The sequence below is a fragment of the Strigops habroptila genome, chromosome 1 (genome assembly GCF_004027225.2).
Source record: "Strigops habroptila isolate Jane chromosome 1, bStrHab1.2.pri, whole genome shotgun sequence".
In the NCBI taxonomy this organism is placed as follows: domain Eukaryota; kingdom Metazoa; phylum Chordata; class Aves; order Psittaciformes; family Psittacidae; genus Strigops; species Strigops habroptila.
In genome coordinates, this window is record NC_044277.2 from 42,965,419 (window position 1) to 42,984,994 (window position 19,576).

The 19,576-nt window shown below is 39.0% G+C and overlaps 1 protein-coding gene across 4 annotated transcripts in view; it reads right to left on the reverse strand.

Annotated features, from left to right (window-relative positions):
• Nucleotides 1-19,576, reverse strand: part of SPIDR (scaffold protein involved in DNA repair) — a 202,580-nt gene that overhangs the window by 111,140 nt on the left and 71,864 nt on the right. For all 4 annotated transcript variants that reach the window (XR_003989104.1, XM_030469877.1, XM_030469893.1 and 1 more), the window contains exon 8: nt 16,012-16,231. Coding sequence is in view for 3 of the 4 variants with exons in the window: in XM_030469877.1 (XP_030325737.1) it covers nt 16,012-16,231 (220 nt within the window). In the remaining variant the exon portion in view is untranslated. The remainder of the gene's footprint in view (nt 1-16,011; nt 16,232-19,576) is intronic.

A 19,576-nucleotide genomic window follows, 5' to 3' on the forward strand; every position in this document is an offset into this window, starting at 1 on the left:
GGAAAGGACCTCAAGATCATCTAGTTCCAAACCCCATGCCACAGGCAGGGACACCTCCCAGTAGACCACGTCCAAGGCTCTGTCCAACCTGGCCTTGAACACCACCAGGGATGGAGCATTCACAACTTCCTTGGGCAACCCATTCCAGTTCCACCACCCTCACTGTAAAGAACTTCTTCCTTATATCCAATCTAAACTTCCCCTCTTTAAGTTTGAACCTGTTACCCCTTGTCCTATCACTACACTACTCCACACTTTTTTGTTCTTGACATTTTTTCTCCATTTTCTATCTTTTATTTTATACTATCTTCAGAGATAGATATACACAGGGTTTTTTCAACTATATATTAGGGATTTTAAAATTCTCCCTTCTTTCTTCAGAAATTATTTTTCTTTTAAAATAAACTTAATCTTATTAACATGTAAATCTATGCAAATCATACCAGGTCACTTCTGAAAAGCTGACTTTAGAAGTTCTGAATGGTGAACACTTAAAAATGTTTGACTATTTAATCCCTAGTATTGAAGTCTGGATGGGGATTAGAATAGGCGCAGCATACAAAAGTGATGAGAACCGGGGTGTGTTCCCCGAAGCTTAAATTCATGCTTCTCTCCTGTGTTTTAGCTGCTTATTCATTCTATTATTTTTCATCACCAGGAATAATGTTTGGATGCCAAAAGCATGAATGAAGTCACAGTAAGCACTTCCTTCTATGCATGGTACACAGAATAAAGCTTCAGGTGTGTTTCAGGAGGCTGCCTCAAGAACCTGTGACTCATAAGCCTTGTACCAAGCACACACTGCCATTCAGTCATGGACGACTTTCTCCTGGCAAAACCTGGCAAAATCTGGCAAGTGATTAGATCTCCATCCATTGATCTCCAAAGATGAAGTGGACACTAGATTGGAAATTCAGCCTCAGAAGACTACAGAGACTTTAATGAAACTATTCTTTTTCACCAAAAGAGTAACACAGAGTGATATATATTTGCTACCAATTGGCAGAACCACAGCAGATTACTTGACTTCTAAAGGGAAAAGCATTTTTCTTTTCTTGAACTTAGAGAAAAGGGACTCATGCATGAGTAAGAAAGTTTAGAAAACAATGGGTTTAGAGAAAAAGAGATCAGAAAATTGAGTAATACCCAGAGATCAGTAAGAAAATATGTTTACTTTTCCATACCTTTCTTGCTTACACTGCCATTTGAGTGGGTAGCTCTTTTTCTCCAAGACTAAAATTTCTATTGATAACAGTGTGCCCTGTAACACCCGAAATACTTTTAATTGCAAAGGATCGGAAGCAGGGGAAAAAACCCCAAAGCAACAAAGAACTTAATCTCATATGTTCACTAGTACATCTGGTAAGCAAAACAGCTCAGACACCAGCTGCTAATGATGCACAGACCTCTGTTTACACAAGGCTAAAAGCAAAGCCCCCTGAGAATCAAACCCCCCCTGAGGTTTTGGAAGGCTCTACTGGGAGAAAGTGGCAATTCCTTTACAGCTCCTCACCTTCACACACAACCTACACAAACTCTGTTCTGAAGCATGCCCATACTTTTTTTGAAGCACGCTCCCTCCTCTTCCCTCCGGTTTTTCTTTTCATGCATCTCTGTTTTCTGTTGCTGGCTGGACCTGGCAGTGGAAGAGCTGAACAACAGGAGTGGGTCCAGCCCTGTTGCTGACTCAGATCTGAGAGCCTGTGCTCCTCAGATTTCACCGCTGCATTCCAGATTTCGGTACCCAAAGAAATTCAGATACTTATCTAAACCAAACTTCCTGAGGGTGAACTGTCCCTAGCACTAAGACACTTTGAGGGCCGATACACCGGGCTTGAGCAAGAGCCCATCAGGGTGCAGGAAGAGACAGCATGTCAACTGTGCTTAAAGCAATACCTACCAAGAGAAGTTCAACTCCATCTGACTGGGTAAATTACCAAGTTAATTGCCTTGGTATTCATATTTACATGCAAAAAACAGCAGATCTGAGGACAAATTATTACACTGTTCCTTTAAAACCTTTGTTTTAGGCAAATGGACTTCAGAAAACTTCTTTTGTAATGTAAAATGGAACCATCTGTACATAAATTTTGGGAGTTATTTTGATGTTAGGTTTATTGATATAATTATGTTGTTACTAAGCTGTTTACTGTTCCAGGCTCCTAATAGCTATGAGGGCTTGTTAACAATACTCTGAAATCACAGGGAAGCCTCTTCTTTCCCTCTGGTTTGGAAAGAGAAAACAAAAATTCTAAATGTGTTTATTTCCACATTTTATATTTGCACATAGCATCTACTTCCTTTAATGTGAAAATTTTATGATCACAAAGCTTTTGCCTCAATTTGTTTAGCTTTACTGCTTGGGCAGCCATATTATTATTATCACAACAATATGAGACTGCATTACTCAGCTGGTTTAAAGAAAGAAAAGTCCCAAGGTGAAGTATTTCTTCATACTCACTTTATTCTTAAAGCAATAAGAAGACTGACACTGCAATTACTGCGAAAATAAATAATTACAAAAATTATGGTGGTAATAACCACCGTACCTTAAATTGTTTCCTCTTTGGGTTGGGGATTATTGGTTTTCCAGTTCCAATTTTGAAAAGGAAAAGTCTCCCACACAGCTCAGCAAAACAGATTTCTCAAAAGAAAGCTTTCACTGGCTTGTCGTTTGATTTGGAGAGATAGAATGTAGCAGGTCCTGTGAGATAAACTGCTCAAACCTCCAGTTGCCTTCTGAAAGCCCATCTACTTTTTTGTAATACTGAGGAGCCATCATCCAGGGTTCCAGTGGACAACTGCTGGACCATTTGTACAATAGAGTGAAGAGCTGTGGTAGGCAAAGTATCCATACAGCAACAGATTATGCTACACAGCAAACAACTGTTGTTTAACAGAGACCAAAGCAGTACCAGAAACTTTCAGTGTATATTTGATGGAGTAAGTAAGATCCCCGAGAAATACACTGATCAAGAAGAGGACATGCACACAACTTTACAGATTGATTATTTAAACTCCCAGAAATTGTACCCCATTAGGCACCTAAACTCTGTCTTCCCTCCATCAAAAAACTACAAGTAACTAGATAAGAAGTCCAACAAAAATTGTCTGTGTTGCAAATAAAGTTAAGTAGGAAGGTGGGGGATTACAACATCATCCTATTTGCTCTCTGCTTACTGTAAAGTACATCAAGAATTTGTATTTTTTGCCCCACTCGACCTCCTGAATGGATGAAATCCATTACATCTTGTCACAGAGGCTTGGTAAGGAACACAGAGTGAGAGGTGAATCCAGTAATTAAATATTTTGAAAGGTTCCATGACAATTTAAAATCAGTGATGGATTTACCACAGCAGAATCAATAGATGAGAAAGGAATGGGGATAATATAAGCCAAGAACTTGCGTACTTTCCTCGGAGGGTGGAGAACTAGCATCAGACAGAAGAAAATGTTAAAAATCACAAGACACAAAAGTTTTAGAGAGGATCATTTGAAGTAGTTAAAAAGATTCAAGGAGTTTTCTGAAATTTGAAAAGAAAAGAAGAACATCCCCACCAAACCAAGGAACAGGTCTGTTAGGCTTTCAACAGGTTAAAAGCCTGTCATAGCCAGGAGGTAGCTCTTAACAAAACTCATGGCATGCAGGGAAGTTCTCAGTTTTTCCCCTGGCAAGCTCACTTCAAAGCAAAGTTTGTAAACATCTTGGGGGACAAGGGGGGCAGAAAATTACAGTGGGTTTCAGAAACATTTACAAGTGTTTTGCAGAAATGAAACTTCAGTTAAGGAGATCAATTTCGTTCTCTGAGGAGGAATGGTTTGTCAGTATGCAAGGTCGATGACAACTAGTACAGAGAAGTCTTTAAGAGTGTTAAACTAAAAGGCACACGGCCTTCTTCAGTGTTATGGAAGAGGATATTGTGTATACAGTGCGGTGACTGTCTCATGCACACCCCTCCATTCAGAACAGATAATGCACCGAGTTATTAAAAGCTCTGCAGAAGTAATGGCTAACAAACCTAAACAAATCCCCCTTTTGCAGACTGTTAGCTCACAGACACGAAACTGACGCCAGAAGACGTTCTGGACAAATAAGCGCTGAGGCTATCTGGCAGACATCAGTCGCCCAGGACCAGTTTTACCTGGGCTTCTGCTGACAACATTGTTGCCTCCCACAGCCGACAGGAAGGGCAGGGGCCTGCCTCCAGGGGGCTGAGCCAGCCTCCCACCGCCCCTGGGAATTACCCTGCGAAAGCTAGCTGGAAAAGGGGTTCCCACCACTGCACTGTGTAAAATGATTCCTGTCGGCAGGGAGTTCTCCTCCTTGCCTGTTTTGATATAATGCTCACAGTGCTAGCTGAAACGCTCCCAACCCTGCGAAGTTCAGCCCTCATGCCAGTTCAGCTGGGTCTTTGGTGCTACCACAAGACCCCACTGTAAACCATGCTGCTCAACAAACCTAACTTAAAATATTTTAAAGCATATTATTTAGTCGATTTGGTGTACAGCACAGTCCCAACAACAGCTGGTCTGGTACAACTAAGGGACAGAGAGTGCAGCACACAGAAGGGAAATACAATAAAGGGAAAGCATTCTTCACGACATAGCACAATGAAGATAGTGTTGACTATATCGCCAGTGTGACTGCTCGTAAAGTAGCTTAGGAAGCTAAGGAAAGACACAGTAGGAGTTAAAGGGAGGAGAGTACAGTGCTCTCGATGCCCAGACTTGAGGGCCTCTCATTCCAGACTCCAGCCCTAACGCATTTGATTACGATCATGCCCAGTTTCAGTCAAGAGCAATAACAAACCATGTGCGCTACCCAGGCTTCTATGTTTTCATAATGTAGGATTTACACATGTTAATATATGCATTTTACGTAAGTTTTAATATCTGATGAGGTTATACAGGAAGGCTGTGTCGTGGTTTTGTCTTGCTAGCTTACAAGGAGTATTTTCCTCTGAATTGTCCACTATACATGTATAGTTAATAAAGCAGTAGCAATTTGATAGCAGTTAAATGAATGAACTACAACTAATAATAAATTCAATATATTTACTAATAAATTGAGTCCACATTCTGGATGGACAATGGCTTTATCTAGACATAGCCAAAGTACATCAACACAGCTTATAACGTAGGATAGAAAATAACTTTTTCCATAAAAGCTTCAAAAAAAAAAAAAAAAAGAAAATCAGCACTGCAACTAAGTAATACCTATATTAATTTAGAAAATGGGTGTCGAGAGTTTAATCTAAATAGACACAGAGGGGCTTTACATGTAAGATTATACATATTTCCAAGTATCAGACCTCTTCCATGAAGGCAAACTTCCATGTCTAATGTTTGCCCAAGAACAAGATTCGTGATCACAGGTAAGAATCCTGTCCACTTAACAACTGGAAGACACAGGAAGAGAATACTTTTATATGTAGTCTAATCTAAAAAATAAACAGATACAAAAGTTGCTTTACTCTCCTCCTCCTCCCCCCCTGCCCCCAGGGTGTCATTTATATTTAGGTTGTGTAAATAATTCCCCCCACCTTGTTTTCTCCTCTAAACTGAGCTGGTGCTAAGGACAATTTCAGGGTAACTAGTAAACCTAATGGGATTCCATTCCTTCCTGAGCAGCAGTCCTCAAAAATCAGGAAATTACAGCCATATCTCAAGTGACCAGGAACCCAAGGCAATTCTCAAGGCTTACGTGGACTGTTTTAGAAGTTGATAATGTGGTATGTTGATGTTTGTTTTTAAAATGGGTTTGGTTTTGAGTATAGCTACCAAATGGCTCCCTGCTATACAGCATGATTGAAAACCGAACACCTAGAGTCAAATACTTCCCAGCAAAATTAAACAATCACCTCATACAGAACTCCTCAAACTGCAAGCCATGCGTGTCAGCCAAAGGAGGCTGCAAAAAGACAAAGAAAATACTGGACAGCTTATTTATTTTTGTGAGAAAATGGAAGGTGAGAAATATTTCAGAAGATAATAAAGAACTATCCTGGTCTATTTAAGAAGTTTTCAAATAATCTGAAGAACAACTATGATATACATCTACTGTAAAACTGGACTCCTTTAAGCCTACAAACCCTGTAAGTTCCAGCATCAGCCCATATCAATAAAAATTATCTCTTCCTCAATCTGTACATTCACAATGCATAAAATAGTACCAGCCCTGTTAAATTAATATTTATGACAAGCTCAGGGAACCATTAGACAAACAGTACTTGCTAAGGCACACATGCAAAGTACAAGTCTCACATAGTTGCCTTGCCCATGTTTCTCCAAAATGAACCTCAACTCAGAGGAGTAATTTGTTTCCGGAAACACAAAAGGCAGACATGCTGTGCCACGGTGGGAAGACAAATGAAAACACAAATACAATCAATGCAATTTACAGCTTTATACTGAATCCAAACTGTTCTCAAGTTCAGTGCTTTCAGTGTGCTATAGCATGCAGCATTCTAGCAAATATTCTCCCAGGTTTTTTTTCAGAGTAGTTATGATCTAAAGTGTCTGTCCCAACAATACTTCAGAGATGGAAAAAGGGGGTATTTCAAATTATGAGGTATTAGATGAAGCTGCTGACAGACTTGGGTTTGCACTAACAGATGTGCTGTGAACAGCAGCAGCAGCTTCAAGGTGGATGTGCAGTCCTCTCTTTTATGCCAGCCAAGGACAATGGAGACTGACTATGAACAATGATTCCGGGGAAGAGTGTGCAAAGCCCATCATCATGATGTGCTCTAGAACAAACATGCACCACTTATTAAAAATATAAAAATCCAGTACTTAAGAAAGGGGAAGACAAAGAACCCTGAAAATCAGAAACATCCACAGAAATATTCATTATGGTTTTTAACTCTTTTATCAAGGGGAAAGACAACATGTACCATTTCAGGAGTCCGAAGAGGTTAAAGAGAGGGAAAACAAAACAAAACAAAACACACACACACGCAAAATCCTTCCCACATACTGCCAAATACAATTTTTTTGGAGCCACATCAGTGATTTGGCTTTCAAAACACACAGTGAATTCCTCAAAGGTAAAATTAAAGCTTGTATGCTTCTAACATCATGGATACTGTTCTGATCCTTCAGCTGTGAGAAACCTGGTCTGCCAGACGGCCATCCTGGGACAGTAACAAAAGGAATACTTTTTCAAGACATCTCAGAAAGTTGTCAAAGGAGCCTACCACTCAGGGAGAAGTAATACATTGCAGTCTGCATGGTTAATGTTGACTCAGAAGATTGGTAGGAAGAGAAGCTTCAGCAAACACACAAAAGGCTGCACTGAATGTTTCACAGCTGAATGCTTTATATACCAAAGTATGTTCTTGCTGCCAAAAATATGTAAAACCATGGGCATTTCTTCCATGAGCTTTACAGAAAGGGAAGCAATCTGCCTTATAGAAGTTAACAGCAAAATTTGTTCTCTGCCTTGCCCCTGTGTCCCTGCCCACCAGGATAGCGGAGATGTTTCAAACACTGCATTTTGGTAACAACATTCCAAATTTTTCAAATATTTGAAAGCAACATTCCCCTTTTGAAATACTTGGGGTTTTAATTACTATTTCTGCTAAGAGTATAGTAATTAACTTTTGCTTACCTACACTTAAATATGGCATTCAAGAGGAGGAGTCTGAGAAAGCACACCTTTATGTTGAAGGGAATTGCCAGACATGACAATTTGATAAACTCACACTTTATCCATCTCGTTGCCCATCCAAAATTGCATAAGGACACCAGCATGCTTAGCATGAAAACCCACTGTGGTCCAAAACAGCCAGCATATTCAAAGCCCAACATAACTGCATATAGGACTGCATGTAAAAAATCTTGCTGTAACCACACATGCACCATTACAGTAGCAAACCACACCTGCCAAAGAGAATGACACTTGACTTAAAAATTGTTTCTCCATGCTGAGCTCTGGAAATACATTGTATTTCCCAAAGTGAAAGTGCTGACCAGCAATCCAGCAAGAAGAAACCACCATTTTTCAAAATATAAGTTGAAAGAAAAAGAAAAAAGATTAGCTGATTACTGATAATCTTAAACATTTAAACAAACCCATTCAACACAGTCAAAACCTGCTCTTTAGTGGTTAAACTACTGCAGGAATTTTGGCACACAGTCTTTTTACAAATTAAGTATTGTTTTACACGTCCCAAATGTGTTAGTCATAAACATTAGCAGAGGAATACAAATCACAACTTTTTAATAACCCTGCAGTAATTCTGAACTTGTTCATCTGATCTTATTTAGCTTGTTTTTCCTTCATGACTGGATAAAGCAGACTGCAGGATTTTGTGCAGTGCCAGGTCTTGGCTCCGTCAGCTGCTCATTAAACAAGATCTGGAATTTAGCATTGGATTGAATGCACATGGGAACTCATGTGAAGCTGCTCGTATATCATTGATAGCCCCGTTGCTAACACAGAGTTTATCCAAGACGGTACATTTTTCATTGACTTGAACAAAGCTGTTCGCCATCCTCTGTTTTTGACGTCAGTGGACAACTACCCACTAACAGTATCTGTCACTACAAAATGCTTGGAATTTCCTCACTTATAAAAGCTGGAAAGTTTCAAGTACAGATCTTTTATTTTAAAAAAAAGTACACATTATTAGATTTTCAAGATGAGAATATTTTGTGATTATTAGGATAGGACGTTTTCATTCTCACTGAATATTTTTTCCAGCGACTTAGGAATTCAAACATAAACAGCATCGCTGTAAGGAATGGATGTTTAAAAATATAATTTTCTTCTTCTGTTCCTAAAATCCATGGACTCAAATGCATGCTAATTCCTCAGCATGTAGCATCACAGTGATTAAGATTTTTCCCATTAACTTGAAGTGTCCAACTTCAACCATTCCAGTAGGATCCGTGTTGGACTGTATCTAGCGTTTAGAAAAATGTAGAAAACCACCCCCCAGCATAAACCAGGCTATTTACATTCACTGCCTCTTTTCTACACTTCCTTTGATCTTACATGTGAAATGGCCAGTATCAAAGAAAGTCATCCTGGTGGAGGCTCCCTCCAGAGCCCAGAATTATCTCCTGAGAACAACACACAATGTTCCTCCTAGGCAAGCTCTGGGTAGCCCTTGCTGCTTGTGTGAGCCAGAAGCATAACAACTGACTACATGTACCCAATTCAGACATCCATCTGGACCGAGAGACATATTCTACCCCTCCTGGAGGTTTCTGTGCTGACAACAATGCATTTCAACCTTGATGTAAAAACAAAGCTGCTGCTTCGCAAACACACCACTAGCTTCTGACCCCTCTGATTTGGCTGAAAGCAAACAAACGTATCAACAAAACCCAGCACTTCATTGGCACAATAGGGTGGAAATTTCCCTTTTTCAGCATGTCAAGAAACCATTAGCTATTAGCCCAGAGACAGTCAGACTCGTTTTAAAATCCAGTTTTAATCTCCTACAGAACTCCAGATCTACTATCTTGAGGATTCCATCTTCCCCAAATGTGTTTCCATTCTTTTCCCCATGGAAAACCCCTTTCATAGAGAGTGGTTCTTTCATCTTTGTTTTTCAGAGTACTAAAATTTATGTCTGACATTCAGATAATACATCTATTTATGCCATAGTTATAAAAATAAACAAGTCTATCTCACTGTAAAAGTGGGATCATGTTCCTATGTTTATTGGACATAGCCCACATCTGAAATACCAGGTATCTGTTGCTTCAGGTGGTTGTGACAAATCAGAGAAGTGGCATAAACGACTTGTTCTCCTCTCAGAATCAAAGCTTTATAATTCTGTATTTTTCCAATTATGTCATCCAGCTATGATGGAACAGAATTATTCATTGATTTGATTACTAAGAAATGGGATTATTTTGATTTTCTACATGCAAGGTGAACAAATACAAATAATACTAATGGCTTAATCTCTTTAGTTCTAGAGATATAAAATAGAATATACTTGAGCAGCTCTACAGACACAACTTTCTCCCTTACATGACAGGATGGACAAAACCCCAAATTTATTAATAAATAAAATGGAAAATCCTACGGACTGCTCTGTCGAAATGGATAAAGCAATGGAAGTATTTAAGAAATTATATTAAAAGGTTGTCAGAGACAACGTTCAGTTCACAAAAAGTATATCCATTCCTATTCTCAAAAGACAACTCATGTCTTTTGAGTTGAGTAGGAAAGGTACAATCTAACAAAAAAACCCATAAACACTTGCAAGAAATCCACAGCTGTTGCAGTGTCTTCTGAAAGGAGCTTCAATTTTCACAACTGCATGATCTCTGAGAAGCAATTCCAAGCAGACGATATGATCTGATCTTTGGCTCCAAGGCCGTTCCCGTATGTACTTTAGAAATAGTGCCCACACTGGCTTTACAGCTCTGACGTTTTGTAGAATTTTATCTTCTGAGTGAGCCTCTTCCCTCTTATCAGGGTTCTCCCACTCTGCTATTGTCACATCTTCAAAGAAAGAATGTAAAGGCAGAGCTAACATCTTTGCGATGGGAGGAATCTGACTGGTGATCTTTTTTCCCCCCTCTTTTCCGTCTGTTTGAATATTTCTATGTGTATGTGTATATACATATTTATAAATGCTTAGATTTCATCAAAGGAAGATGGTGAACACAGATAAGTTTTGTCCAACTGATCAATCAAGCACTCAGAGAAACTGCCTCTCTCTGGACTAAGCAGAGAAACTGAATTTATGCAAAAGAGGTTCCATGCCTTGTCTTTAATGTGTATTTTACCTTTATGGAATGAGAAAAATTTAAAGGTTATAGATACTTTCCTTCTTACAGAGCAGCAGTAGGTCATTTCTGCATTTAATCAATATATGAAGCCCAAGATCCTACTTTCACATGATCTTTCTTGTAATAGGCCGGTATTCTGTAACACTGTTCGTAAATGCTTCCCTTGACCATTTAGAGCAACAGTGACAAAGTCTCTATCTTCATCAAATGGAAGGCAAACCCTCTTTAACACCAGTCACATTAGTTCAAAACACCTATTTCATGTTAGCTCCTTGTGTTGGTACTCCTATTTCTCACCAAGATTATGTAAAACCATACAATGTAAGACTATGTATTAAGCAAGACAACGCAAAAATCACAGTAAATATCCATTTATCATAAGTCCTGTTGTTGAGCCAGCAAAACAGCCTACAGCATATCCAGGATAATTCCAAAGTAGAAGAATACGTACATCCACAAAGCTAGATTGCTTCCCGTATGCAAACTTGTTGAGAGCTTGCTTGCATGTTTCTACAGCAACTTTCATCATTGGTCCCACCTTAAAGGACTTAAAGGACTTAACATACAAGGTTTCGTCATTGTACATCAGCTGATGTACAGCAGTGTTTTGTATGAGCTCTTCTTGGCAGTAAATAATTCAAGCTCTTCTAAACCTCTTTCACCGGGGAGAGACCAAATCTAGTGTAATGTGAGTAGAATTGAGAAGTCCACATTAAACACTTTCGCCAGACACTGGAACACTTTAAAAGCTGAGTAATTACAGTTCCCTGTGGTTTCATAGGTTAAGAGAAACTAAAGAACAACTTTGAAGTTGCTCGTTGATGTCACAGAATTAAGTGTTTTATATACTTACCATACTGAGTTCCTAAAATAAACTCTCTCTTCTTTTATTTTGTTGTTGTTAAGCACAGAGGAGTTGCACAGGGAATAGCAGCTCTCCAGCCAAGGATCCTGTCCTCTGCAGTGCTTGATGGCCAATGTTTATAGGCTACGTAAGAACACAACGCAAAGTGGTTCTGTCTCCTTCCTATCGCCCCAGCCCTCCAGTAATCAGCAGTGCGTGAACCTTCTGAACTAGAGGTTTCATACCAGACCATCACATTCAATAGGTATGGATCCATCTCTGAGCCTGTCCAAATCGAACATGATCTGTGGTTTATATTGCTATTGCCAACAACTGTACTGATATCAACATACTTCTAGTAGTTTAACTTCAGAAATATATGAAAAACATTGCAAAGTTGTTAAATTTAATTGTAAGGAAAAGAATTCTAATCCGGACCATTTTCTGCAGGTTAATATATCTTGAATGCTCAACAGTAGGCATATCTACAAGCAGGAGGCAGGAGTATCTGAAGGAGACTGCCTATCCTCAAGCCCTGCTGTCAGCAGAAAAATGAATCCTGAAGTCTCTAAAAATATCAACTCATCACTTTCTGTTAGGTATGGTAAATGATTTCTATCATTTTTACAGTTAAACAAGCAAAAAACCCTCAGGTAAGTTGAAGCCATAAAATCACTACCAGTACAACCAGGAAGCCTTTGTTCCCATCCTCTCACATCCTCTCACATCTTTGCAGTATCAAACAGTCTTTGCTTTTTGCCAGCTATGTATTTCTGCAAAGTGAATAAAGACTTAGTAATCAATTTAATTACACTCAGTAATAAGCTTTTCCTTTTGCAGCTGTTAAAAAACACTTAATGATTCAGATTCAGTTTCCAAAAATTATGAGTGTTCACTTAAATTTTAATATAAGAAATTGCTCAGGTACTGCAAAGACAACCAAACGCAAGCCTTCACAGGCCAGGGCAGGCAGGGCTGAGTTCTTTTGCCTGTTGTGTTCCCAACTGGCCAGACACAAACCAGCTCCAGCCCAAAACATACAACTGCTTTCATGTGATGTGTCCAAGTTAATAGGTATTATTTAGATACAAACACTGCAATAATACTTCTCTATAGCCTCAAGATCAGAACAGGCTTCCATCAGACGGCTCAGAGGCCAGGCAGCTGAGCTCCATCCTCCACCAGACACGCTGTTTTGAAAATGTTAATCAGCCTATCGGGGTTGCTTTCTCTATAGCAAGTGACAATTCTCACATGAAATCCCTTTTATCCAAGACTGTAAATATGTATCTTAAGACACTAGACCCAAAGAATCCCATATCCAGTTATAAATAAATTAGAGCTCAGTCCTGCAAATTTTTACTCTGACATAAAGCTCTCCTGAAATCAGTGGGACCACTCTCACGAGTAATTGTTCGGGTTGGTAAGATTCGTATAACCAGCCTCCTGTCACTATTTCATTTTTTAAATTAAATTGCTTGTATTCTAGTGCTGAAGTGTCATGGGATTCTGCATGCAAACAAATACCAACAAATATATCAACAAATCTCTAAACACTGCTTCCCAAGTATTTATGCAAGTCTACTGCCAGAGACATTTCACAGACTGAGCTGTGCACTCAGTTCACAACACATACAAACATATTTACAAAAGCAAAGTCTAATTTTACAAAGGCTCCAAAGTGAGGCATTCAAATTTTGCTCACGAATAATCACATACACAAGCCAGCAGCCTGCATATCTGCATGTTACCTACTCACTCAGCTGCCTCATCAGAAAGCAAAAGGCAAAGTCAGAACATAATTCTAGGGTGTTATTTTAAAGATGCCGGGAAATTCTACTTTCAGGATGTTACTTTAAAGCAGGCCACTTAGAAATCACCCCACCTCATCCCATTCTGCCTTACCGTACAAGTATCTGAAAATACAGGATGACGATGTACAGTGTGCTGTGTCCCCCAGCTACACACAGGTCCTTCAAGGATTGCCCCCCTTGCAACTACTTCTTTTTTTTTGTTCCCTTTTGTTTCTAACTGATGATATTAATAAGATACCTAAATATGCTTATTTCATCATGTCAGGGTAGGATTTAGTTGATTTGGTTTTACACTAGAACACTTTTGAACCGTCAGGAAAGCATTTTAACACAAACAGTATTTGTTTTTAATGACAGAAGTGCAAATTCAATGCAGAGCAACAGAAACTACATTTCAGCATTCAGAGCTCTCAATTAAGAGTTTAATAGAATAGGACCTTGGAAACGTGATAGAGGAAACTTCCATTAAGTGTACAAGTCCAATTTCCAAATAATGTAAACTAAAAGTGCCAAATAATAATCTAAAACAAAAACATCCCTCATCCTCCCCCCTCCCTGCCTCCAGTAGGTTTAGTTTAACAGTATCCAGCCCAACTTCTTTTGACTTCTCTTTGAGTAAACAAAGAGACAACTGACATCATTAATTCCAAACCGATTGAAAATAGGACTAGAGATGAGATATAATGCAGTTTTGCCACTACTAATTAATGTCTTTATGAAGTGCCTTGAGAGACACATGGGTAAGGAGAGCAACCCTGTCAACGCAGACATATCCCCTGCCCAACCATTCCGTTTTACAAAATAACCGTTTGCTTACATGAAAAGTGCATCCTGCTAAAATAAAAACCAAAAGCAAATAAAAAGTGGTATTTCGGGGACAACAAACAGCTCTGAAGTTTTCTCAAAAAATCTCAGTTTACATATATATAGGAATTAGTTTTATGTTCAGAACATTGTAGCATTTAAACAAATGAGAAGAGTACACTGCTGCAGTTACAGATGCTTGTAGTCTGGAAAGGATCGTAGCAGTGCGGAATTACATCTTCCCAGAGCAGACATGGAACGAGCTGAAGCAGTGTGAGACTTACACATGCTAAGCATACTGGAAGTAACCGTTCAAGAAAAGAAAAAAAGGAGGAGAAAATAAAGTTGAATCATACCCTGACTAAAACAGTTTTTCTGGTACAAAAATCCTTGTGTAGGTTAAGGTCTCCACAAAAAGATACAGCAGCATAAATGCAATGCCTCATGGTTGAAAAACAACAGAGGAAACCTGAAGATAAAAAAGGAACTAAAATGCAAGGTTGTAAGAGAGAGAAAGAAGAAGAAAATGGGGAAACAAAAGCAAATTTAAAGCATAGAAAGAAGCTTGTTGAAGGAAAAGGTAAATAAGAACCACCATTAATATCTTAGGGATAGGAGGAAGTAAAATACAGTGACTTATGACATACCAGCCAGGACTTAATTAATATTCGACTACATTTCCCTTAGCTACCAGTCTATTTACATCTAAACTATCAATAGTTGCATCTGTAGCCATGATAAACCTCAGATTAAGTATCTTCCCTTAACTTTTGAATTGCCTCCAAAAAAAGAGTTAAACAACATTTTAGTAGTGAAAGATTACAAATTGGGGAACCCCCAAAAGATTTTCAGCTATCAATGAAGATAAAAACCAGATATGGACCTTTGCAAAACAGGAAAAAGTATTTTGCAAAAGCATAAGATCAAACACTAGAGGCAGGATTCTGCTGCAGCTGGAGGCTAAAACTTAGACAATGAATGCTGAAATACATAAGAAGAAAAATATTTCCTCTTTTATAATTTGGGTGGAGAAGAGTGAAAATAGGAGTAGTACTGCCACTTCAAAGTTCTCTTCAAGTTTTATGAAGAGTTGGACCTTCCAACCTACAGCCACCAACAACCAGTTGCTTTACGAGAAATCTCATCACTTTATGCTACCCCTTAAAAATCAGGAAAGTAATCCAATGCAGACAAAAACCACACAAATATAGACCAAACATTTTGAAGAATTCCAGAGGGAGTTGTGCTAAGGAGGGTTTTGGGGAACTGAAGACCATGACAGCAGCAGCAGCAATATGGAACTACCAAAACGGTGTCTACTCATTCTTGAAGAGTAGAGTGAACCCGATTTTCTTGTTGTTTCCCCCCATTTTTTAGCTGCATGTTGTTTTTGCTGAATGCTATACAGTTAATACAGACTTTTCCACTGAAATATTATACCCACACTCACAGCAACAGCTGAGCATTCCTGAACTACTTTGCTACCAGAAAGTATGCACTTTATTGGCCTTATCATTGATAAGACATTGCTCAGGCCTTTCTACTGCTCTGAACATGAAAATATTAAGTGAAAACAAAACCGAAGCCCTAAGCAACACCAGAGGCATTATGATACACATTTAGTTGTTATCTGAGCTGTCTGTAAGGTATCTGTCATGTCTCTCCAGTTGCCAGAGACAGATGACAACAAAGAGAGCCCTGCTTACCCCTCACCCCGCAAGGTCTGTCTTAGAACAGTGCAGCCAGGATCCTGCAGTGCTACAGCAAGCATGGCCAGTTCTCCCTACTCACCATGGAGGGTAGATGTGGATGACATCCTGTGGCATGCTCTTCAGGTGAGCTGCTGTCTCTCTCGCAAAGAGGACTTTGAGTATTGGTTCTTCTGCATTGATGACAGCATCCTCAGATGAAAGCATAGCAGGAGACTGTTCCAGCTGCTGGCAGATGGCAACTTGTATTGTACACTCCTCAAATATTTCTAAGATCTTCACAATTAAGACACCAGATTTATCTGGAAAGTAAATTAAAAAGAAAAATAAAAAAGTAAAGGAGAATAAAAATGAGGAGAAAGAAATGCTGGCATTCTGAAGATGTGCATCCCTCTGCTCTCTGAAGAGCTGACTGTGAAAAATACACGAGTAGAACACATTGCCCCACCAAAAGACTTACGTTAAGGTTTTGTGGTTGTTTTTCTTTTCTTTATGGATACTATTAATTGTGAAGACAAAAGCCTACCTGAACTTCTCCCAAACACCAATGAAATCACAAACTCTTCACAAGAAGCCCTCTCCCACCATGTTTGAACTTTTAAATCTTGCACCTCACTCACTTTGTTCAGTCTTCTTTTATTAGATACTACACAAAATAGATTCATTTGGAAACTGAATAATCAGACTGTGTTAAAAGTGAAGCTGTGTTTGTCCTCCTTGACCTTTTTCAAAGCAACAGGTGTCAGGGACCAAGTTAGTATAGTACCTGTTAGGTAGAAAGTATCTAAGAGCTGATAATTCACATTTAGAGATGAATGTGGAGAAACAGGGAGTAAGATAGATGCACTGCCTAAAACTTATTGCAAAACTGACTACCCATTTTATTAGTAGGCAATCAGGATGCAGAAGGCGTTCTTGTTTTAAAGCATGAACAGATACCAGTATCCCCAGAGTCTGATTCTAAGCATTTTTGTCTACGCTGAGCAAGAAACAACTTTGAGATTAAATGAAATTACTGCTAGCTCCTTTGCAGTCTGCATAGGGCAAGAGCTTCTCAGACAGACATGGGTCTATACTGTAAGATTACATAAGATTTATTCTCCTTCTTACTTAGCCCTGCTCAGATTTGCACTGTGGTCACTGAGGGGAGAATTGTTGTTATCTACCTGTCAAATGCTATGAGCAGTTAGTGGGAAAAGACAGGGTGCCAGAGGACAGGGACAGCAAAGCCCCGGTCCTACCCACTTCGATCCACAAGTTGTGTTGGGAAAAAACACAGCATCCCAAGAAAAACAGCTGATACAAATTATTGTCTTCCCACAGCAAAGAAGAAACGGGAGGAACTGTGAACGTGATACTGGAACTTAACGGCAGAGCTGCACTAGTTGTTTGTTTGTTTATTTTAAGGCCCATTTCACAATTGCGAATGCCTTTCCTTTGGAAAATAAGTCAAAATATTTGAGTTTTAGTTTATGAGAAACTTGGAAAAAAAAAATAACAACCCAACCCTCAAGAAACCCAAACCAAAGAAACTGGGCCCTAAAACCTTTCAGGTTGGTTTAATAAAGTTGAATTCTTAAAAAAAAAAAAAAAAAGGGAGAAAGAAAGAAAAAGAAGAAAATATTCTGTCTCTGTTTTGTATTCCTCAGTCTTTATTACATTTTATACTGAAACTGAAATAATTTTGAAATATAAACCTGAAATGTTCTTGAAACCACTTTTATGTGAACCAAATTTTCATCACATGCAACATGCTTCTCTAAAGCGTTCTGTTTCCCATGAACCAGTATTTTCCAGCAGGATGAAGGGTTCCACCAAAAGTCCCCCATGTGATGTACATCAGTCATTTCTGTCCAAGCCATTACAGCTGGACCTCCTTTTCCAGATCTGAGAAGCAGGAGTAGAAGTGGTCCTTTCTGCCAAGTTTTTTGAGACTGGGTGATGAAGAAAGATGGTTGTCACTGCTATTACTCGTCACCCCTGTCACCATCTCAGGGAAAGCTGTAACACTGCAGTGCTACTCCAAATACTCACTGCACTGCATTAAGGTCTGCTTATGCGCAAACTTCTGCTAAGTGTGAGCGTGCGCTAGTTTTCTATGCCTAAAGGCAAGGACTTAAGAATATTCACACTTGAATTGTGTTTTGCCTGACTAGCTGCAGTTGTGGTCCTCTGTCAACCCCAAGTCATCTGGCATGCATAAACAAATCCTCCCAACCACAAAAATTTTCAGCCTTCAAAGTAACTGAGCAGTTACCTCTCCCCTCTAGACATACTGCACAATGTGCATTTCCACTCGCTTTAAAAACCAAGTCACAAAAAAATAAACTTCAATTTTGAAACACACCAACATTTATACAAAAAAAGAAAAAGTATTAAGACAGCTTGTGAGAGACTGTTCATCACTTCCAAGCTATGCTTTTCTTGTGTGCAGAATTTTATGACAATTCTTACTGGTCAGCAGCAGCGTATGTGTTACTCAGCTGATAAAGCAGATTGAAGACAATGAATGACAACCTAGTAACATTTTTTCTTTTAAATACTTCTGACTATAAAACAGTTTAAAATAGTACGTAAATTAAGAACTATACCTATATTAAAGCTTCTAAAAGACATTGGAGGAAAAAACCCTATCAAGGTACCAGAGTTTCTTGCAAGCCAATCTTAATGTTGTTTCAAACACTGGGACCTGATACTAAATGAAGCTGAACGCTTCTACATTAAATGCAGCCCAATTTCAACAACCAGCCAAGTCTCACACTTGGCACACGTGCATGTTCTACAGAACCACAATCTATTTGTTTATTTAGATGCACAGAGATAGTTTAATTTAATTACTTCAAAATTATTATTACTGCTGATGATAGAATCCTCTCTCAAACAACATGGCAAAGCACTTTGGATTCCTGGCACATGATGAAACATCAAAGTTCAGAACGTAGCTTCATTTTTAATTCATTTGGCTCTTGTATTGTTATGTCAATCAAAAATAAATCAAACATATTTGGCTGCACATTGAAGGGAGAATTTGTGGGTGAGGAGTTGGGCTGGATCACTGCAATTTCTAGTATCCAGAAAAGTTTACTTGTTTGTTCATCCATGTGAAAAGCTTACTGTAAGCTTTTGCAGTGTTCTCTTTCGCTGTTGGATCATTCACAGTTCTCACTTGCTGAAGTCCTCATTCATTTAATTTCACTTGCAAAGCAGAATCACAGCCCAAGAAATTAAAACCTGCAGAGGTGCAGGTTTCAGGGCAAGACCTAGTAATCTTAAACAAGGAAGAATACAACATGTATTAAAAAAGGTGCAAGCAATAACTGTGCCGCAATCCTGCCCATTCCTACACTGCATATTCTTTTATTTCCTATTCCGCTGTCTAGATGAGTCATTAATTTCTTTCTTCAGGGTTTGTTTTTAACAAAATCCATGAGCTAATCCAGCTATTTGCAAGGCCACCAAAACACATGAGCAGATACTAGGGAGAAGAGGGAAGAAATGATGGAAAGAGGGGAGGTGGGGCAGGAAGGGGCTGAGGGAAGATGGTTCTTTCCAGTAACAGCCCAACCAGGCTGGATTAGCCCAGTTTCGAACACTATCCAGTTACTTCTTTTCTTCTACCATGCCCAGGATGGACTGTCCTTTGAAGC